At 40.1% G+C, this 23,873-nt stretch overlaps 1 protein-coding gene across 1 annotated transcript; it reads right to left on the bottom strand.

The window, feature by feature from the left end:
* Nucleotides 1-2,749: 2,749 nt before the first annotated feature.
* On the bottom strand, nucleotides 2,750-19,111 carry tinagl1 (tubulointerstitial nephritis antigen-like 1). The gene is made up of 12 exons (XM_089023388.1): nucleotides 18,966-19,111; nucleotides 16,669-16,973; nucleotides 14,815-14,881; nucleotides 13,660-13,752; nucleotides 12,861-12,975; nucleotides 11,767-11,893; nucleotides 11,541-11,691; nucleotides 10,511-10,691; nucleotides 10,179-10,224; nucleotides 9,479-9,602; nucleotides 6,601-6,646; nucleotides 2,750-6,521 (listed from the first exon to the last, which is right to left on the bottom strand). Exons 2-12 carry the CDS (start codon nucleotides 16,964-16,966, stop codon nucleotides 6,348-6,350), a joined length of 1,422 nt encoding a protein of 473 aa, XP_088879514.1. The 5' UTR covers nucleotides 16,967-16,973; nucleotides 18,966-19,111; the 3' UTR covers nucleotides 2,750-6,347.
* Nucleotides 19,112-23,873: the final 4,762 nt, after the last annotated feature.

The following is a 23,873-nucleotide window of genomic DNA, read 5'->3' as shown; positions in this document are numbered from 1 at the left end:
GTCAGATTGGATTGCATTAGCCTTTATTGGTCTCGCGGTGATAAATGTATACTTCACAGCAGCAAAATGATGAAAGTAAAGGAAAGTAAAGGAAGAAGTCGAAAAACCAAATACAGGACAGGAAAGGCAGACACTTTCGGGGCGCCATCTTGAATTCAAAACAACAAAAAACAAAATAAAAAATAATGTGACAACACAAATGACACAGAGAGTCGTTGAATATTTAGCCATTTCTGCTCCCTCTTTGTTGTATGAAGCATTTGAAAGAGGAAATGATCAAAACGTCCTTTTCTTCAGTGGATCAGGGATGTCATGGTAAAAATGTGCACGTCTGCTACTGTACTAAATGTTGAAAGCAAACGAAGCTGTAGCATCCACATGATTAGACTATGGCAGCACGAAAACAAAGTAAAGTGAAGAATATTCACTTAAAATTTGCATTCTTTGTCATTTTTAAACAGTGGATCTTCACAACCATTGAGCAACCAGCTCAATGGTTAATAGGCTAAAGCGCTAGCATTTGCATTTCATTTTTAGTGCTGTCAAAAAGTTACAATATAAGTTAAATGTTGTGTGGTATTGTGCGGCTATTGTGTGGTAAACATGCGCATTGGAAAAGTCGTGTACCTTAATTTTGAGATCAATCGCTTCTTTCATGATGTCGCCTGTTTCACGCATTTGCTACACACTGCTCACAATATTCACGCTGAAAGGAAAGTGTGCTTTTCAGCATTTTACGTTGACCAGGGCAACTATAGAACACACCATTTACAAACAATGAACCCCCTTGGCTTGTTTTGTGTGTGTGTAGGGGGGGGGATTCATTTCCAATTGATGGGCAGGAGAGAGAGCTTGTTCGTTTATATATAATGCTTCAAAGAGAAGGAACCTAGCTCCAAGATTTCCCTTTTTCTTCGCAGTTTACATTGGGATCAATAAGATCAACTGCCCCTCTCACAATCCACCTGCATATACTATCAATGACCACTATGTGACAGCACTGGACAAGTTTTGGCAGCAATATTCAAATGATAATAATAATAATCTTCTTCTTTAATGATAATGATGATAATGATGTTACTGATACTGATGATGATCACAACGATGATCACGACGACGACACTGATACTGATATTGATAACGACAACGACAACGACAACGACGATAATGATAATGATAATGATATTTCTCAAATCTATCTCAGACTCGGGAAGCCTTTAATAGTCCCGCAATGAGGAAATTTGCAATCTCAATCTTTATTTTCTACATCTTGTCTACTGTTACTCATGTTCACTCATATATATATATATATATATATATATATATATATATATATACAGTAAAGTCTCGTTATATCGATATTCAAGGGAGTCCGAAAAAATATCGATATAACCGGGACCATCGATATATCCGACCCTGTTTGCATGTAATTTTCTCCGTGCGTGCATAGAAATAGTATCGATATAACCGGGACTATCGATATATCCGATATCGATATAACGAGACTTTACTGTATATATATATATATATATATATATATATATATATATATATATATATATATATATATATATATATATATATATATATATATATAGTTTGATCACTTATTTAGCATTTTATTTTTCCTAAATGCATCTATAGGAAGAAAAAAACAACTTCCCCATAAGCAAGGCTTCCTATTGCACATCTGTGTCTGCCGTATATAAATATAATAATAATAATAATATATAATAATATGAGTCCACATAGCAGCATTTCCTCTAAAACTGAAATATCCTCCTTTGATACCGCCTGTAAACCTTTTGTACACGTTTCATTTGTTTGTGCCAGGGTGGGGCCCGTATTGATTTTCCTGCTTTCCTGAAATGAACGAGGGTTGGGGTGGAGCGCGGTACTCACCATTGAGCTAACGGCTGCTTTGTCCGCGAGTTGACGTGCAAACAATGAGAGAAATGTAAACAACACAATCCAACTCTCCCTTACTTGGATTTGCTGGGCGCTTGCAATCCATCAGATAAGATTCTATTGCTGAATCATGTGGGGTGCAATGAGAACATTTTATCCAAGAGGAGATTGTGGGCAATGGGAAAATAGAGTGAATGAGCAAATTGGTCACTGTGGAGCCAATAGTGGAATTTGTGTTATTCACTCATTGACAGAAAGTTGCTCTGCCAATGAGTGACATCTGATTTTATTTTATTTGGAAGGTTATGATAGGATCTTCAAATCTTACCAAAACCAATCATTAATCATCAAATGAAACTACAGTGAATCTGCGAAACAAATGAGTGACCAAACATTTTATTTTGAAGGAGACTGTGGCCCGCGAGAAAATGGAGTGATGCAGCAAAGTCAATGAATGTGATATGAGAGGAGATTATGGGCCGACAAATGGGCGAAACGTTATAAACTAGACACTGTGGAGTCAAAAATGGTATTTTTCGTAAGTTCTTATGACATATACTTAAAGGACAACCGACACCATTTTGTTTTGTTGCCTAACTGACATCAGAAAAACGTTTTATAGCATCTGAAATAGCCAAAATATGCAGGCTGATATTTTTAGTCAAATACAAAACACACATAAAAATGAGTACTACTTCAAAATGACCTCGGAGATGCCGAGTTTCAGAAGGCCCCGCCCCCTTGATTGTAGGTTGTCCTTTAAATGTTGCGATTAATGAAACCTATTTATCCAAAAGTAAAGAAAAGCCCGGGAAAAAAAACTACAATGGAGACAAAAAAGTTGGCGGAAAGACTTTTTTAATGTGCGGCACAATAGGATATTCGCATTTACATGTACAATAATGCGCACTGTACGGCCGATAGCTAGTGTAACATTGCACAGAAACGAGGAATAACGTACAGTGTATCTTAATTAACTTATTATAAATAAATGTCGACACACATGAGTGACTGTGGCATTCACACACACACACACACACACACACACACACACACACACACACACACACACACACACACACACACACACACACACACACACACACACACACACACACACACACACACACACACACACACACACACACACACACACACACACACACACACACACACACACACACACACACACACACACACACGCTACTGTGGAGTGGATGTTTGCATTCTTTGGTTGTCGTTGAGACTAGCAAGTCCCTATCTTGGCCATCAGGTTAACAACAAGATGCACTTTGTCCAATTGGGCGACAGTGTGTGTGTGTGTGTGTGTGTGTGTGTTTTGTCTTTGAAATCTGAAGAAAGGCGCAAAAGATCATGAGGCAGGATTACCGTGTTTGAAGTGGCGCGTAATTGAAGGCCAGCGATAATAACAGCGTACCTCACTTTCAAGTGAGAGCTGGAAATCCCTGCTCGGGGGAGGTCGAACCCCTCAATCCCATCCCTCGACCCCAGCGACCCGCAACATCAAGTTGATGCATATGCTCAATAGCAACAGTGACCTCACTATTTGGCAAGTCAAAGAGTTGGTTTTATTTTTGAATAAGCTATATGTAACTACGCTCACTATTTGGCATGTATTATACTTGCTTACTTCTGGTCATGGAAGGAGTTCCTGCACATGAACTTGATATTTGGGAGATGGCGATTCAGGGAGGAGAGAGCTAAAAGTGGGCTCACTATTTTGCTCAGTGATTTTCTCATGGAACAAGAGCCAAAAGTGGGATCACTATTTGACAAGTAAAAGGAAACACAGCTACAATTGGGTTCACTATTTAGCAAGCCAAATAGTATATTCGTGGCATGTAGGGAAGAATAGCTGCAAGTGAACTCGCTATTTGGCAGGTCAAATAGTTGCTTTTGGAATAAGAGATGTAACTAGGCTCACTATTTGGCAGGTATAATAGTTGCTTAATTCCAGTTATGGAAGGAGTTCTTATACTTGATATTTGGGAGATGGCGATTCAGGGAGGAGAGAGCTAAAAGTGGGCTCAATATTTTGCTCAGTGATTTTCTCATGGAACAAGAGCCAAAAGTGGGATCACTATTTGACAAGTAAAAGGAAACACAGCTACAATTGGTTTCACTATTTAGCAAGCCAAATAGTATATTCGTGGCATGTAGGGAAGAATAGCTGCAAGTGAACTCGCTATTTGGCAGGTCAAATAGTTGCTTTTGGAATAAGAGATGTAACTAGGCTCACTATTTGGCAGGTATAATAGTTGCTTAATTCCAGTTATGGAAGGAGTTCTTATACTTGATATTTGGGAGATGGCGATTCAGGGAGTAGAGAGCTAAAAGTGGGCTCAATATTTTGCTCAGTGATTTTCTCATGGAACAAGAGCCAAAAATGGGATCACTATTTGACAAGTAAAAGGAAACACAGCTACAATTAGGTTCACTATTTAGCAAGCCAAATAGCATCTTCGCGGCATGTAGGGAAGAATAGCTGCAAGTGAACTCGCTGTTTGGCAGGTCAAATAGTTGCCTTATGAAGAATAGCAACAAGTGGGCTCCCTATTTGGCATAGGAAATAGTCACTTAGCTTTACTCCTGGAATGAGAGGTCAAATGGATCACTGGTTGGCAGTCAGGTGTCTCATGACGTAACCTCATGAAGTCAGTTTCTTCATGAGTTGCGGTTCAAAAGTATCCTTGTTGCTATTTATCTAACATCGTTGGGAAAGTAGCATTTTGTTTGAATCAACGTTCTCCAGAGGCCCCTCCCCTAAAACAATTGACGTACTAATAATCAGCCACATGAATGTTGAGTTTGTAATGATCATGATATATAAACACCAGGTACAGTACACCGGTAGCAAAATAAATTCTTAGAAATAACACGGCAACAATAATCACTTGTATCAATGCGTTATCAATAAGGTATTTTGGCCCACGCAACATGTTTTTTTTTTCTTTCCGAGAACAAAATGATGATAGTCCACCGCCTCCAGCGAGTACAGACGCTCCCCAATTTACAAACAAGATACGGTCGTTTGTAAGATGAATTTGTTTGTAAGTTGCTTCAGTGCTATATTTGGTATGGAATGTATGTTTAAAGGACAATCGACGCCTCCGGACAAGTTGCATCCATAATTTGAAAAATCACTTCAAATATTTTCTACTGAGCGTATTTTGCAAAGATTCCACTGCATATAGCGAGATTTTATGTTTTAAGACTCGCGCTGAATATTCAGGAAGTCTTGTTTTTGAGTTGGTGACGATTCCTGACGTGATGTCACGTCAGGAACGCCCCTGACCGAGAAAGCGACACACAATGCATTTTGGGTACTTTGGTTGTTCTGAAAACTTCGCGAAATTAGAAGGAAAACACATCAATAACGCGATGGTAAATCGTTGTGTGTTGCAATAAGACTACTATTTGATACTAGTTGACACAAATTCCCAGCAGGCAAAGCAGCCCATTTCCAACGGAGCTTGGGCGCCATCTTGTGCATTTTCTGGGACGCTACATTGGAGTCCAGACGCCTCAAAATGATACGGAAGGACTTCTTTAATCGATTGCAAACATGTATGCTTTCCTCTTCGGAACTATTTGAATCATATTCATAACAAGAAAGCATCTTCTCCGAATCTGAAGCCATTGTTTTGATTTTCGAGCAAGACAAAGACGTCCTGGCGTGACATCACAAAGAAGGGGGCGGGCCCTTCTGAAACTCGCCATTTCCGAGGTCATTTTGGAGTAGCTTTGGGACACTTTTATTTTATACACATTTTTATTGGTGTTTTGCATTTGACTAAAATATCCACCTGCGTGTTTTTGGGTATTTTAGATGCTATAAAACGTTTTTCTGATGTCAATTAGGAAACCAAAAATGTTGTCGGTTGTCCTTTAAGGCTTATATGAGTAACCTGTATTGATTTCTACTGAAAAATAAACATCTAATAAAATATATGCTCTATACAGATATGTACAACTGGAGAGAATACTACATACGTTACTACAAATATGTTTGGATGTACCGTTGTTCGTAACTCGAATGTTTGCAAGTAGGGGAGCGTCTGTACTTGGAAACGTATTGTCCTAAAATGTCAACACTAACGCGGGAATCATATTACAGGCTAGGTCCGGGCGTCGCTATTTCTTGTTTTGTTTTTTTTTTTCTAAATTTTGCTTCTCAAATTTCTTCCCCTCCCAAAACTGCTCTCACGACATTGCTTAATGGTTAAAAAAAAGGGGCGGGGGATGGAATTAGGGGTCTCCGGAACAGTACCTGAGGGGCCAGGCGTACGCTTCTTCAGACGTCCGCCGAGGCAATGAAAGCAAGCTTAGATGTGGTTTACCACCTGCTAGCGTGGGTGGTTAGGAGGGCTTTGGTTGACGAGGTTCTGAGGCTCCTTCTGTGGTTCCCGTGGGGGGCTTTAAACGTGGCGGCGCCGCTGCTGGTGTTGACGGTGATGGTCGTGCATGTCCTCCATGGTCACCCTGCCCCACACGCCGATCACGAAGGTCTCGATCTCGCATTCGTTGTCGCCGCGGGCGATTCGGAAGTAACCGTCCTCGCCCCAGTTTTTGCCCCAGGAGTTGGCGGCAATCTTGGATGATAAATTCAACAAAAATCAATGATCGGCGTGTTGTTTGAAGATGACAGGAAGTGCACGTTCTTCAGCTTACCCAGTACTTCCTGGGAGCGCCGTTTGAGTCTCGCTGTTCACCCCAACTGGGAAAAAAAGAAGAAAAGACAGTGACGGTCATGGAATTTTTCGACTACTTAAATGTCATTCGTTAAAAGAATAAAAATGGCGAATTAGAATGACGATGCAACTCTAAAGTTGGCCTCAATGGCTGCTTTATTCTCAAATGATTCACTTCCTGTTAAATTTAAACAAATGGCCACCCAACTTCTGGTCAATCATCGACCCAATGTGAGCATGCAGGATTCCAACATGGTCACTAAAAAGGCATTTTTGTGGGTCCGCTCGTGACAGAACTGCCGATTAGACTGAAACAGAATGATGAGAGAGAGACAGAGAAAGAGAGACAGAAAGACAGACAGCGGAGGGTGTGAGACAGAGAAGGTGTGTGTGTGTGTGTGTGTGTGTGTGTGTGTGTGTGTGTGTGTGTGTGTGTGTGTGTGTGTGTGTGTGTGTGTGTGTGTGTGTGTGTGTGTGTGTGTGTGTGTAAGAAATGCTAGTGGGTTTCTGGAATGTGAACAATCCCAACGTTCCTCATCTGAACAGGAAGCGTTTGACAACACCTTCCTCCAAAAGGGAAGATTTATCGACAGCTTTCTGTCATCCGTCCGATCTTCAAAAAACAAACATGGCCCTCTTTCGTCCCCTCGTCCAAAAATGGAAGTAGAGGACGGGTTGCAAGCTCGACGTCCAAAATATTTCAAAACAACAACAACAAAAAATCCCCTTCCTCACCTGTCTCACCACGCCGTCCGTCTTGCTTGCCAATGTTTATGCAAGCGGGGGATATTTTGGCAACTGGCCGTCATCATTCCCACCGTGTCTCGCTACTGCCAACTTGTTCAAAACATCGACCCTCCCTGAGCCAATTTCCATCCTGTTTTTGAGAAAGCCGGAACTTTCCATTTTTTCCCCCCTCCCCCCCTCAAAGAGAAGAAGTCCAGATGACGGCTGAAGAAACCTTTTCATCGATGGACCACTCCTGTACGACTTAGACAGACGTTTCCCCCCTTGAGAAACTCTCCGTAGCCGATCCCGTTTTATCTTTTGTCCGAAGAGGAAGGGAAAGGAATTCTAGGAACCGGATAGATTCCGACATCGTCGCCTGTCAGTCAGGATTTTGGGATTTATCAACAATGTTCCCAGCTGGGAATGCAGAAACTGATCTTCAGAAATCGCCGATTAAAACATTAAATTACACATTAATTTCTCCCAATCCCAAATTAAACGTTCTGCCATTTTGTTTGAATCCATTTAGAAAACGCTGGATGCCAAATCAGCTCGCGTGTAAAAACTCGATTGACCCCGTTGACCCAATCCTGACCTCTTTTTTTGCGGGTGGAGCGACCCCCCCCCCCCCCCCCCCGATCTTCTGCCCGATGCGTTCATGATCAGCACGATGAAGACAGACAATGCCCTTTCCACCACAGTGGAGCTCAATGCTTGTTCCGCAAACTTTCCCAGGATGCCGGCTTAAAGGGACGCGCCCCCTTATCAAAACACTCGGGGGGTACCCCCGAAATGACTTTCTATGGCTTCTGCCGCGAATAACGTCGTCATGTTCGATCGATGGGAAAATTGATACGCTGTAACGGGAATGAGATGAAATGCTAATGTTCCGCGCTAGAAAAAAAGGGTATGTAAGAATTGAATCCATGTAATTGTGTTTTTCTAGCCTGTAAATAAATAAATAACAAATTTAAAGAATTCAATAACAAAAGTAATAACTAATATAAGTAAACAAATAAATAAAAACACACAAATAAAAACAGATAAATAAATATATAAATGAACAAATATATCAATAAATACATAACAAATTTATATAATTCAATAACGAAATAAATAACTCAATCAATATAAGTAAATAAATAAATTTAAATAATTCAATAACAAAATAAATAACTAAATAAATTTAAGTGAATAAATAAATAAAAACACAAATGAATAAATAAATAAATAAGTAAATAAATAAATGAATAAAAACAAATTTAAATAACTCAATAACAAAATAAATAACTAAATCAATATAAATAAATAAATATGATACATGAATAAATAAACACATTAAAATAAATACATGAATAGATGATTAGATAAATAAAAAAATAAATTAATTAATTAGTTAATAAAATCCAAACCATTTTCTTTTGTGCAAGCACATGACAAAATAAAATGGATGTGAATTCACACAAACATTTCAAAGAGATGAATTGCGCTTCTTGGAGTTTTTTTTTTTTATTCTCATAATGATTTTTCATCAAGCGTGTGATTGGATGAATTGGCCCGATGGGTTTGAGCACCGGAGAATGATTTTTTTTTTTGTGTGTGTGTGTGTGTGTGTGTGTGACCGGAGGGGGGGGGGGGGGTGTTAGGGCCGAGCACATTCCTTCGCCTCATTAAAAGAACCCATTAGGAAGAATCCCTCTATTTTCCTAATTGAGTAACGTGTCATCGACACCAAACGAAATATTTCACAAGGAAAAGTGGCGCTCCTGACATTTTACAAGTCGAAACCTCCCGCACGCATTCCATGAAAAAGAGACCCCCCCCCCCCCCCACGTCCCCCGCAAAGGGGCTGATTGTCTGGAGATAGTCTCACCGTTTTTGACTGTGTTTTGTCTCGAATGCGGTGAAGGGGGGGGGGGGGGTAAAAAAAAAAAGGCATTCCTGAGTGGCAGACGTTCATCCGCCCAGTGATGACTGAGACGCGAGTCAGGTAAGCCAGGTGTGGCAGACCCCGACAGAGTTGCGGTCTACGCTCGACAATGGGGGAGGGAGACGGGAACCGGCGAGAGGAGGGATGGGGGAGGGTCTTCAACCCGGATTGGTGTTTCCCGTGAGCCGCATTTACATACCCCGTGATCCTGACCGAGTGCGTGCCGTGCTTGCGGTGGTGAGGCGGCTTGGGGAAATTGACGTCGGTGTGCTTGTAGATGCCGCTCTTGTACACAAAGAAGTCCTCGTGGACCTCCATGATGGCTGCGGCAAATGTATCACAAAAGATTTTATTGTCATAAGTGATGGACAATGAACAAGTTATCATATTTAAAAGCGGTGATATGCTTAGTCGACACTTGTAACTCGAATACACAATTGAAGCACAGACAACCTGGGGTCAATCTGAGGTCAACAGACACAGCAAGTTAAACTGACATCATCATCTAGGAGATCTGGCCTTGGACAGAATTTAGAACTTGGGAAACTCCTTCATCACCGAAGTAGTTTACGACTTGAAACTCCTTCGCAGGAAGAGCTCATTAGCCAGGTTACAAATGTATGAGTTCATGAAGAGACAATGTTTTATTGCTTACAGCTGTTCATGCTTAGAACGCCCAGCGGCGTGGTATTCTAATCAAGAAAACTATGTTTTACTAATGTATCACTTTAATTTGCATACACTCTCAATAAATAACTTGGCAGATGGCTGCAGAATTCAGCCGTCTGTCATGAATGGCTGCATCTCCTGCCGGCAGTAAAGGCAATCTTTTATTTATATTCGTCTGAAATATCTCCCAATGGACACAAAAAGAAATAAATGAGAAAACATGGCCCTACCTTGCACGGGGCCATTATCCATAATCTCCTTCATAATCTCCTTTTCCTAACAAGAGACAACACAAATGGAGAGATCGTTACGTCCCTCGAGTGCACTAAGAGTTGAAAAGCAACATTGATCGTGGCCCGTCCCACCCCCCTCGTCCTTAATGCCTGATTTATTGACTTCACATGCGATCTCGGATGACCGAAGGAAGCATCAGCTGTCGTTTAGCATCGCCGAGTCAATGCAAGCTAACACAAAGTGATGCTTTGCCCAAACAAGGAAGCAAAGTGCTCTCCTTTTCCACACGATTGGACGCGTGATGGATTTGACACGGCGCTGTGCTTACGTTGGCCGAGAGCCTGTAAGGCGGCGTGGACTGGTAGATGTCGTTGTGCTGGTCGTGATGCGCGTTGGGGCAACGCTGCGTGGCCTGTCTCTTTCCGCGGCCCACCGAACGGCTTTGCATCATGCAGCGAGCCACCGTGTGTTGCGGCGGCGCGTACGGGTAGCAATCTTCTGTCACCACTCTGAAATAACAAAAAACAGTCATTGCCATTCAAAATTTGAACGGAATTCACCTTTTGTAACAGACCAGTACATGTCGCTTGTTAGCTTAGCATTTTGGCGAGCTAGCTAGCAAACAAATAAAGTAGTGTTATTTATTTGACAGATGTCACGGAAATCATTGCTTAGCTTGGTGAAAATGATGTTAGTGTGTCAGTACGTCTGTCTAAGCTCTCAGTCGTACAGGAGTGGTCCATCGATGAAAAGGTTTCTTCAGCCGTCTTCTGTACTTCCTTGAAGGTGTCGGACGTTTCGCTTCTTATTCAAGATGCTTCGTCAGCGAACTAAAGTCTTACTGGTAGTTTAGGCCCTATATATATATATATCCCTACTGTCCAGACATGGCTTTGCTATGATTGGTCCCTGCTCTCAGGTTGGGGGGAAGCAGAGGACTACTCCCTGCGCCTCCACTGATTACTTCTATTGTCCTGCATGAGTATGAGGTCTACGACTGGCCTATTTTCATCAAACAGCAAAATCTTTCACTAAACCGCAATGGTGGGGTGAGGTTTAATTTGGATCGTTCGTATAACAGACTGCTTAGGCAACAAAGGCTTAGTTATGCCGATGAGGTGATACCAGAAACGTCCGACACCTTCAAAGAAGTACAGATGATGGCTGAAGACAGCTTATGTGTCAGTGTTTTTAAATGACTGAAATAAGTACGAATTTAGCATGAATCAGCGTTAGCATTTAGGGTAACAGGCTAACACCAGCATCATGTCCCTCCAAAAACTGTTTTTTGGATCTAATTTCTGTTCTGCAACTGGTCAGTATCTGCATTATTTGGGGAGGCATGGCTCAGTACTTACCCTCTACGGCGGAGATACCACCAAGCTCCATCCAGGCGGCCCCCGGCGCAGCCGCCCTGGTTCCTGGTATCGCAGGAAATGAGGTTCTGCGGAGATAGCTGAGGGGTCATGTGACCCATGGACTGGATGGAGATTCGGTCTGATGCCACGGCTAAAGAAAGAAAATAATTTGGAGATATCTGCCATCTTTCTGAGGGGTGGAATATCTGTTTTTGTTTGAAGCTACCTGCTGTTGAGAAGGCCCAGGATGCGGCGCAGTTGCCTTGGTCCAGAGGTTCGTGGATCTTGCCGGGCCACTTGTCAGCCGAGTTGAAACTATCGGGCAAGATGTCGCCTACGGGATCCATGTTCATCTGAGAAAAGGGAAAGACAAATGTTCTTTATCACCAATGAAAAGGTTTCTTCAGCCGTCATCTGTACTTCTTTGAAGGTCTCGCACCTTTCGCTACTTATCCAAGATGCTTCGTCAGCGAACTAAAGTCTTTTGCTGGGAGTTTCGGCCCTATTTATATCCGTACTGTCCAAACGTGGGGGTGCCAGACTCTGCTATGATTGGTCCCTGCTCTCAGGTTGGGAGGAGCAGAGGACTACTTCCTGCGGCTACACTGATTACTTCTATTGTCCTGAGTATGAGGTATGAGGTCTACGACTGGCCTATTTTCCCCATTTGCCCAGGTATCACCTCATCAGCATAACTAAGCCTATGTTGCCCAAGAAGTCTGTTGTACGAGCGATCCAAATTGAACCTCACCGCACCATAGCGATTCAGTGAAGGATTTTGCTGTTTTATGAAAATAGCTTCTTTTACTCCCCTTTCAAACCATCTACTTTTTTAGATTTTATCCTCATTGTCGTCAAATGAGTGGTTGCTAGCTTTTCGGTGCATATCTACTGCCGATAAGAAGCGAAACGTCCGACACCTTCAAGGAAGTACAGATGACGGCTGAAGAAACCTTTTCATCGATGGACCACTCCTGTACGACTGAGAGCTTACACAGACGTCTTTATTACCAAGCGACTTGGATTGGGTTAAGCGGTCTTTCGCAAACAGTTTTGATGGCGACACTAGTGCAGGTAGCGGCACGTTAACGATGACAAAAACGTGAGGAGGGGGCGTTGCGGTGATTTGAAAACGGAAGAAGGCGGAATGGAATGCTGCTTAGAAGGAGGCGGGGTATAATGGGGGTGGGTGCGCTGGAGCAAAGTCACAGACCATCCATTCCGTGTTTTAATCAGGAGCTTACGTAATGCACCGCGACCTGCTAGCTTGATGACGTTTTGATCTCAGTTACAAAATCCTCTGACGTGATTGTCGCTCACCTGGATCTCGTTCATGTTCAGCGTGGTTTTGGAAGGTCTCTGCGTGCCCAGTCGGTAGCGGATGCCTTCGTCTAGCGTCATGCCGTATAACTGGGTGTAGTTAGCGGCCCTCCACCTGGTTAAAGCCACAAGATTAGGTCCCACCGTGTACGACGCAAGCGTATTAACCAAGCGTTGATGAGCCATGACGCTTTATTTAAAAAAAAAATATCTAGAGATATGTCAGAGATGTTCGATCGGACTTTGAGGACAAAGACTCGAACCCAGAAAGATTGTCTTTTTTACTGCCGGCAGGAGACGTAGCTATTCATGACAGATGCCTGAATTCTGCAGCCCTCTGCCAAGCTATTTATTGAGAGGATATGCACATTAAAGTGATACATTAGTAAAACATAGTTTTCTTGATTAGAATACCACACCTCTTGAGTTCTAAGCACGAACAGCTCTAAGCAATAAAACATTGTCTCTTCTATGAACTGATACATTTGTAACCTGGCTAACGAGCTCTTCCTGTGAAGGAGTTTCAAGTCGTAAATTGCTTCGGTGATAAAGGAGTTTTCCCAAGTCCTAAATTCTTGATCCTCCTAGATGAAGATGACATTTTAACTTGCTGTGTCTGTTGACCTCAGATTGACCCCAGGTTGTCTGTGCTTCAATTGTGTATTCGAGTCACACATGTTGACTAAGCATATAACAGCATGAAACTTTGAAATAGGATAACTTCTTATTCTCCATCAATATAACACAACACACCATCCCCATAAAAATAGCACCAAACGTACTGTACACACTGTCTTACCCATAATTCCCTCTGTTGACAGACTGGATCATATTGCCGTCCATCAGACAGGCGTTCTGTTCACACTCCCAACGTCCAGTGGTGCCACATGTGCTAGAAAATATCCAAAACAAAATGCAAAAAAATTACAATTTACCTTGTTAATAATAATTATCATAATCATTATCATTATCATCATTATTAGTATCATTATTATTATTTCTTGGTGACATCATTTGTTGCCAGGCAGAATTCATCAGTTAATTCAACTGCTCTCAAATAAATAGAAAAACCACAATTGGCATTAGAAGGTTTTTTGCTAGAGTACATATTAAATAATAATATTAAAATAATACAATGTAGACTTCCGAGTCGAGCGTACGCTGGCACGTTTTGGCTGTCGCTACTCGCTTGCAATTTATAGCCACTGTTTCACGGTTTAGTTTAATCAGCTATTTTATTATTTATCATTTATTTGTGGTTTTATTGGTCTGTGTATTGTTCATTTAATTGTAAAGTGATCTTGTGTGTTCTGAAAGCCGCTTTAAATTAAACGTATTATTATTTTTAAGTTTGAATACTTGTTGCTAGGCAGACTTCAGAGGGCGCCATCTTAACTGCCCCAATTGGCTGAACTATAACGAAAAATCTGAGCCATATTTTTCTCCTCTCCTTGTTTGTCATTTGTTACTCACAGGATGGAATGATAAATATACTGACTCGATAAAAAAATTGGCTGAAATAAATCTAAATCAGCGCGGAAGGCCCCGATAAGCACTGGCATGGCCTCAAAAGCCGCTAATGAGGAAGTAGCGGCGGGCGCCAAGTCTTCCTCCCTGGCTGTTGTGATTGACGCGGCATGGGAGGATACGCCTTTGGGAAATGATGGCGAGAGTAAGTCGGAGTTGTGTCGATTTTTGGCAGAACACGAACAAGGCGCCTTTGTGGTTCCACAACGTACATGACGTTTTTCACACTATTTTTAGCATCCGGGCGTCTGTGTTTGCTCGTCTGTCGTTATCCATCAACTTCTATTCTTACTTCTCTGGATCTTTCTTGTTTGAATTCCCTCCAAGTTGCCTTGAGAGGCGTCTAAGTTGGGAAAGGGTCAATAACAGATAACGTTTATGTTGAAAGAAGTGAAGGGTACATTTTATTTTGTATTTTTTTACATACCACAAGTTGCAGTTGTCCTTGTATGTTTGTCCTGAAAGAAACTTGTTGCCGTTTCTTTCACACGACCCTGAAAGAAGAAGAGAGAAAAAACCTTCATCGGTGAAATCTAGAGACACAAACTTTGCTATCACAATAGTTTGATGTGTAAGTATTGTTTTCAGGCCGAGAGGAAGGTTAAGGAGCACTGAGCTCCGGTAATCCAGTGAAGGAATGTGCTGTTTGCTTCTCTTCCGGCTTCTTACTTGCGCTTGCAAAAGAACTGATTCCATCGGCGAATATCTGACTAAAACCGCATCAAACTCAGAAAACAACATATCGAATGCATTGGTTCGTTTTATAAATAAATAAACAAACACAGGTAACATCCACAAACAACTCGCGCAAGCCATCTGTACACTTGATGCAAAAAGCTATCAAGCCAGCTAAACAGAACACAATTGATGAGGAACTAGATAAAATTATCGCACCTACAAGGGATCATTTCTCAAGATGGTGAACGAAGAAGGTTACGTTTCTCATCAAGTGTTTAATGCTGAGGAAACCGACCACTCCACTCCAAGCCATCAATGACCATCACAAAGGTCAATAAAATGACTTTATTATACAGTACTGTTTATTTCTTTAATTATAATACCATAGCACATTTATTATACAGAAAATAAGGTATATTTTGTGTAGTTTTAAGGCTTAGAAAATTAGAAAATGATGTTTTATGGGGACCTGGGAACGGATTAGTCTCATTTTAAAGGTTTCCTATGGGAAATTAATTTTTGGGATACACACTTTTCGCCTTACACATTCTGTCTGGGAACGAATTAAGTTCATAAGCCAAGGTATCACTGTATTTTTTTGAATGAATCAGGAGGAAGAATTTAGAACTCTTAAAAGCGGAGACTGCGGAGTCACGCAGGTAACCCTTCAAAAGCCGGGATACAAAGTCGTCCCGTCCCGTAATCTCCCGTCGGAATGTTTGTAACATTCTTTCGTAGGGGAATGTCACTGATTAGTCTTGAAGTTGAAGCAATTGCCTGTCTCGGAATGAGCCGTGGGGGAGAATTTACAAGGTGAGCAAAGTTTCCTCGACAGGTGCGAGGGGCGTTTGGCAGCGCTGAGCTTGTCAAGGCTATTTGACAACATTTTAGTCGGAACTCCAATGATGACTCATCAAGAAAAATTAGAGAAAAGGAAGTAGCTTTTTCTTACAGCTCCTGAGCTGCAAGGCCAATGGCCTCTATGTGCCCCCCCCACCCACACCGTCACAAGGCAACATTCTTTGTCCCGACCTTTCACCTTCGTGCTGTGTCGCGATAAGAAGCCTTCTGTTCTCAGGTGGATTTTTTTTTTTGCTGTACAGGACATATTTATTTATGCATTTACTTTTTGTTGTTGACTGTGTGAATTTGTGGTTGAATTATATATATTGTATATATATATATATATATATATATATATATATATATATATATATATATATATATATAAAGTCTCGTTATATCGATATTCAAGGGAGTCCGAAAAAATATTGATATAACCGGGACTATCGATATATCCGATATCGATATAACGAGACTTTACTGTATATATATATATATGGTTGAATACAACACTGTATCGACTGTATAGTAAAAAAATAATAATAAAAACATAATAATTGGGTGACAGTGGGTATTATAAGAGGCAGTTTCTGTAATATATAAAATGTAATTTCTGTTTGAACAAACATCCTCCAGATGTGATATTTTGTGTGGAATTGTGAAAAAAAAAACCAACAACAACAAGGATAACTGTGCTGCACCTAGAAAAAGAAATAAAGTGCACAGCCCCCCCATGACCCCCGACCCCCACGATACATACCAATGAACGGGGGCTCCACGCCCAAACAGTGCCCCCAAAAGTCAGGGCAGCAGTCGGACACCGTGCGGTTGCAGAAGAGGTCGCAATAGCAAATGGTGTCCAAATAGGGCACGGTGCAAAGGTCATCGCGTCCGGGGCAGCAACCGCCTCGCCGCTGGCAGTACGAACCCAACGGATCGCGAATTCCGCCCGTGTGGAGCGGGGCCGCCAGTTCCCTCTTGGACCTCCTCCACTGACTTCTCGTCGCGCTTCCTTCCGCCGCCACTAGGAGCAGCGCCCCCAACACGAACACTTTCATGATGAGTCTGCCATCGAGGGATAAAAGATGGAATTAAATGACGTTGCCAAGACAAACAACAGCTAAATACGACGCTCCGTTTAAACGTCGTGGGGATGGAAAACTTCTCCAAATGAAGAGTGATGCATCATGGCGGAAGGCCACTTCCCAGGGAAAGAAGCATTTTCCGCATTGCCCTCCGCCCCTACCGCCCATTTGCCTAAATCTCCTTATTTAGCATCGTTTGTGTTGCATTTGGATTCCAACATTGCTAACTTTCCTAACTTCTGTATCAAAAAAAAAAAAACACTTTCGAAACTTTGTTACCCAACAATGCAAAATGCCATTGACGAACTATTAGCTATCTATTGGCTATATAGCTGGCTAGCTAGCTAATTGAGTCAGGAAACATATTAGCTATCTAGCATTCTATTAGCTAGCTTTCTATCTTTTTGAGTTACTTCCGGGTGAATGAACGCTGGCGCGTGTGGCTTCCGCTACTCACCCACAGAAAAACTGATCCTGTAACTATAATGTGGCCTACGACAAAAATAAGTTTGACACCCTTGATTTAAAGTATTTAAACGAGCAATATATTTGAGATAATATATTCTATATATTTTATATATATTTACAAGATAAAATCCTGCTTTTGACTGGAAGTACAATGCATTCCTTCAAGTATTTGAGCTGATTGTAACAGAGCAATTAGCTTTCATTATAGCTGGTTTACGTGCTTCCAGATGACCTCTGACCTCAACGCATGGACTTTGAATCACGTTGTACAGGACGCACAATGAGTCCGACATTCTTACGTTGGTGGATAAATGGCCATATGAGTGCAAAATACATCCGTTCAATTGAGGAAGTGGAGGAGATTTAGCGCAGGTGACGTTTCTATTGTAGTGCTGTCAGCTACAATGGCCAGTTGCGCACGCGGACGGACACACACACACACACACACACACACACACACACACACACACACACACACACACACACACACACACACACACACACACACACACACACACACACACACACACACACACACACACACACACACGGTGGACTCAGTAACCTCTTGGACAGGGGGCGGGGAAACCACCTGGGTTATTAAAATCATAGTTGTACTTCATCCTAAAATAAAATCAGGACAAATAAATATTCAGAACGAATAGAGAGTTCATTTTGAGATTAGTATTTTTGATCAACTGGTCATTGATCAAAACAAAACCAAATATAGGAAGAATTTTATCTAAAGAATATATACATACATATACATACACATACATGTATATGTTTATACATGTATACATGTATACACACATATATATACACACATACATATAGTATATACACACACACATATATATACACACATACATATAGTATACACACACACACACATATATAAAAAAAAATATATATACACACACACACACACCTATATATATATATACACAAACACACTTATATACACACACCTATATATATATATATATATATATATATATATATATATATATACACACACACACACGCGCATACACACACGCGCACACACGCACACACACACACACACGCACACACACACACACATATATAGATATATATGAAGAAAATAAAGGTGGAAGGAGAGATGAATTCATGTCAATATACATGCATCTTTAAACTGAAAATGTGAATTTTTGAAGTACTATATTTTCACATAGATGCAATCAATGACAGAAAATATAAATATTCAAAAAATAAAAAAATACAAATATATTTGGCATCATTTTTCCATTTCCAAAGCTTTTTATTTACAACAGAGCATATGGCAACGTTAAAAGCACATTATCCTAAACCTAATACACGTACTGTATCCCTAATATACAAAATGAAAAGATTTGATGAACCATTTCCTAGAACAGATCATCTTGGAGCCTTTAGAACAATTGAAAATGTGAGTGTGTGTGTGTTAGTACAATGGAAAATGTGTGTGTGTGTGTGTGTGTGTGTGTGTGTGTCTATTTACCTTTTTGCCCCCCTCCAAAACTTCTTTCTTTTTAATCCGAAAGCAAAAGTATGACGCTAGTTGAGGTCAAGGGTCTTTCTTTGTGCATGCGTGTGTCGAAGAGGATGTGTGGAGCAGCACTTGAGTGTTCTCTATCTATATAAGAGCCAGACAGCAGGGATAACCACACCCCCTCCCCGGCCCGTAATTCCCCTTTTCCCACCCCTTCTTCACTAGAACCCTGCTTTGCCTAATCTGTTGCCTCGGACCTCCGCGTACCCCCCTTTTTTTTTTTTCGATGTTTCCCTTCACTCCCGCATCTTTCCTATCGCTTATCGAAGTGTGAGCGCAGTGTATTTGTTTTTGAATTCACTTAGCTGGAAAACAGCAACAGCATTCCCGGTCTGGTCTCACTTGAAAGGTCAAATGGTGACATGGAGAATGAGGAACAGCACCATCCAGTGGACTCAACTTGCATTCTGTCACCAGAAAATGGATATTTTTTTTAATTCTCTGGATTAACGTATCCCATTTGAAGGAGATGGTATTATTATGGTGTGCTGAAATGTTAACGTACCTCATTTAAGAATTAAATTAATGTATCGCTGAATGGCGGACGGATAAACTCTGAGCTAAAATGGATTCCAATTCCGCATCCTTAAAAAATGAGTCTGAAATAAATAATAAAATGCTTTGATTTGAGTTTATAGAAATATAAACTCAAATTATATTTATACAAAAACTAAGTATAGACTTTAAAAAAAGAAGAACCATGTAATAAAAAGACAAGCTAACAGTTAGCAGGTTAGCATGTGTCTATTTATTTATTTATTTAGCTATATTTATTTAAGTATTTATTTATTGAAGTATTTATTTATTCATTAATTTTATTTATTAATTTATGTATTGTCTGTACGTATGTATGTATTCATTTATATATACATTTATTTATTATCAGCAATATATTTCTAGTTCAAGAAAGTACACAGCGTAGCCTGATAGCGGAATTGCGAACACCATTTTTGAACGTTTTATCAAAATGAGAAAATCCAGCTGCTTTGACTCAACCGTTGCGGATCATCGGAAGCTGGATAATACAGTCTACATTTTTTTTTTTGGTTTTCATTGATAGTGGAACAAGAACTTTGCCAAACTATGCCATTTGGCTGACGATTTGCTATGTTTCACAATTCAAAATGACTAAAGTGACTTTTTAAACAAAGATGGAAACATTGAATCAAAATGGCGGACAGTTATGTAACGTCAATTTCAATTTCAATAAGCAGAAAGTAGATCGTGCTCAAAACTAATGCCTAGTTTGGACTTAGCGGAGGCCCGTCCATGTACACTATGTAAGAATGTAGCGACGACACTCTTGCGTGGGTTCTACGAGCACACAATTGCAGTGAAACAATCCTTTCTTTCATCCCAACCTCCCATGATGCTTTGAGGGCGTCAGCTCTCGCGTTTCCGAGGAGTGGCGTTTCTCGTATCGCTCGCCGCTACGTTCCAAGGACGTTGCGAAAGCCAAGGCAATGACGACAACAACAGGCTTCATCCGTGTTTACATGTTTAGCTCGAGGTGTGCGCTATAACACGACGCCCACATGTTGATGAGAAGCGCAGACGTTTAGGAAGGAATGCTCGTGTTTTCCTGACATTGACTGGCGACTCATCAAACATCAAATATTATCCTGCAGGGGCAGAAACCGCCGTACTGTACTAGCAACATGGTATCACGAGACAGTTATTGTTGATGGATCATCTCGTAGGTCATAGGTGTCAAACTCATTTTTGGCAACGTCCGCATTGTAGATCGCAAAACTAATTGCCGAATAACTCGTTTGAAAGGACAACTGACGTCTCCGGACAAGTTGTGTCCATAATTTGTAAAATGGCTTCAAATGATTTCTACTGAGCATATTTTAAAAAGACTCCACCGCATATAGCTATATTTTACGTCCGTGACGTCACTGAAGGAACGCCCCTGACCGAAAAAAAAAAGGACACATTCCATCACATCAATATATTTTGCTGTACTTGTTTGGTCTGAAAACGTCATGTTGCACCAAAATGAGCCAGAAGAGGGTTCTATTTTGTACAGACGCCCCCATTTCAAGCCCAGATAACTCAAGACCCATATGACTTAGGGTTTAACTCTTTTTTTTTTTTCCTGATTGAAAGAAGAGACTCGAAGGTTTCTTACGCTGAATTGAATGGCGATATAGTCCTAAAACTCAATATTCTGTGGGTCCTCCAATTTGAGTGAAAATGACAAAAACCCTGGCACTGGAGTGGACACATTTTGCACATCTAGTAGAAGTCATTTGAAGCCATTTTACAAATTACGGACACAACTTGTCCGGAGACGTCGGTTGTCCTTTAAAACGATACAATAGACTTATTTGTGATATCATATTGCAATAAAGAAGCTACTGTATACAAAAATACATGCTGTATTTATAGCTACAGCAGTGTTATTGTATGTTTGAACGAGGCATTTTTTTTAAAGAAGATAACCGATACGACATACACAATAAATACATTGTCCCACCTTCACTATTCTCTCCGTAATACTCCGTTCTTCTCACATTTCTCGTAAAGAAAACAATGGCTTATCTCTGAGACAAAACATTTTTTTTTTATGCCTGTGCCCTTATTTTCCCGATTTGTTTGAGACTGTCTGCACAGATGGTGGAAGATGCCCCCCCCCCCCCCTCCCAGAGCAGAAAAAAATGCTAGATTGTTGTCTTGAGAGCGTAGCTGTGTCTTTGGTTTGGTGATGTTTTAGAAGAAAGGCAAGAAAACGTGTGAAATATTTTTAGGTTAGAAAATTAAAAAAAATCCAGAGGGAGATGATGTTTTTTTTATATATTTGACTTGACTCCTGCCTGTCACCTTTGATTCATATCGGTTGCAAAACCTTCCATTTCACAATCAATATACTCGCTGAAACGAGAGGCGACAGATTCGTCATCGCAGTCTCCGATATTTTTTTTTTTTTTGTCAGAAGTGGACAAAAATGTGACACCATGTCAGCAAATTATGGATGACTCAGAGTCGTCACACAGTATCATGCTAAATTGAAGATAAATGATGGACGGGAACAAGGCTGAACTATTTCTGTGGTGGTGGTGGGGGCAGAAAGAGGAGTGTATTTATTTTATTTATCTATGCGTTTATTTTAATTTTTGCTTCAATTTCTATTTCTACTTCTACTTGTATTTTATTTCTATTTTTTTAATGTTAATTGTTATTTCTATATTTCTATTTTGATCTTTTTTATTTCCATTTTTATTTTTATTTTGTATTTATTTCATTTTTATTAGGCAATAAAAGGACATTTTTTTCTCAGGTCTATTTTATTTCAATTTTATTATTTTAATTTTAATTGTTATTTCTCCTTTTATTTTTATCTTCATTTTTATTTTTATTTCTATTTTTTTGCTATTTTCCGTTTTCATTTTATTTTTCTATTTTTATTTTTATCTTCATTTTTATTTTTATTTTGTATTTTTTACATTTTTATTAGGCAATAAGCACATGTTTTTAGCAGGTCTATTTTATTTCAATTTTTGTATTTTTATTTTAATTGTTATTTCTACTTTTATTTTTAGCTTCATTTTTATTTTCAATTATTTTTATTGTTATTTCTAGTATATTGTTGTTCTTCATTTTAATTTTAATTTTTATTTCGACTTTTATTTGTATTTTAATCTTCATTTTAATTGTCATTTTATTAGGCAATAAGCACACATTTTTTTCTCAGGTCTATTTTATTGTATTTTTTTTCATGTATTTTAATTTTTATTTCTATTTTATTGTTATTTTTCATTTTAATTTTAATTATTTCTACTTTTATTTTTATCTTCATTTTTATTTTCATTTATTTTTTATTTCTTTCTAGTTAATTCTATTTTAATTTTAATTGTTATTTCTACTTTTATTTTTAGTTTTATTTTATCTTCATTTTTATTTCTATTTTAATTGTTATTTCTACTTTTATTTTCACTTCAATAAGCACCATTTTTTTTATCCTGAAAAAAAAAAGCATTCAATCACAATGTCATCCCGCTCCATTTTAAGCGTCAGACGCCGATCAATAGGCCTCAGGTGGTGCTTCCGCCTCACTTCCCCAACGTCGGGCACTTCCTCCGCACCCCCCCCCCCCTGACCCCATCTCCCAAATGGGACAGCCGGCCTCGGGTGGGTTTTAGTTTGAGGACCCTCGCTCAATACTTGTCACCCGCTACTGTCTGCACGTTTAATTGGATGACGATTCATCAAACCACATCGTGTTTTTCTCCCAAAGTATCAAAGTATCAATGGTTGTCTTCCTCTCTACCCAATTCCGTCAAATAAATATGGCATGATATTGATACTGATTATTGCGTTTAACTTGTGTGACTCGTCACTGAGTCACTTGTAGTTAAACTTCAGCTATTCTGAGTCATTTCCCCCCCCCCCCTGTTCTAATTTTAGCACTTTATCCCCTCAAAAGCACATTTGGCAAGAATGACGTCAACTTGATTCGCTAGCGGAGGAAGCCCTTTTTATGTCCATTTTGACGTCAGCGTCTGTTTGTTTGTTTGTTTGTCCTAACTAGGAAAACACGCGTGCGCTACTAACAGACATCCGCCGGGTTTGTTAGCGTTTGGGCAGGCCAAGGTGCGGAATTCCTACTGGGCTGTCATGCATTCGTGTCATGTGACCGATACGGTTACCATGGTGACTGGGAAAGATATGGGACAAACAGTTGTGATTTGAAGAAGGAGGTAGAAATGTCAAGAGTGGAATGGACAGCGGCGCTAAGGATGACTTTATGGAAGTAAAAAAATGTGGATTTGTCATAAGTTACCAAGTCTCCAGCCTAAAAATTGAGATCAGCCAATCACAGCACAACATTGAAAAATGTTATATTTTGTATGA

The sequence above is a fragment of the Hippocampus bargibanti genome, linkage group LG20 (assembly GCF_051943395.1).
Source record: "Hippocampus bargibanti isolate YZ-2025 linkage group LG20, ASM5194339v1, whole genome shotgun sequence".
Classification (NCBI taxonomy): Eukaryota; Metazoa; Chordata; class Actinopteri; order Syngnathiformes; family Syngnathidae; genus Hippocampus; species Hippocampus bargibanti.
Note: the sequence above shows the minus strand (reverse complement) of the source record. Positions and strands in the feature narration are given on the sequence as shown.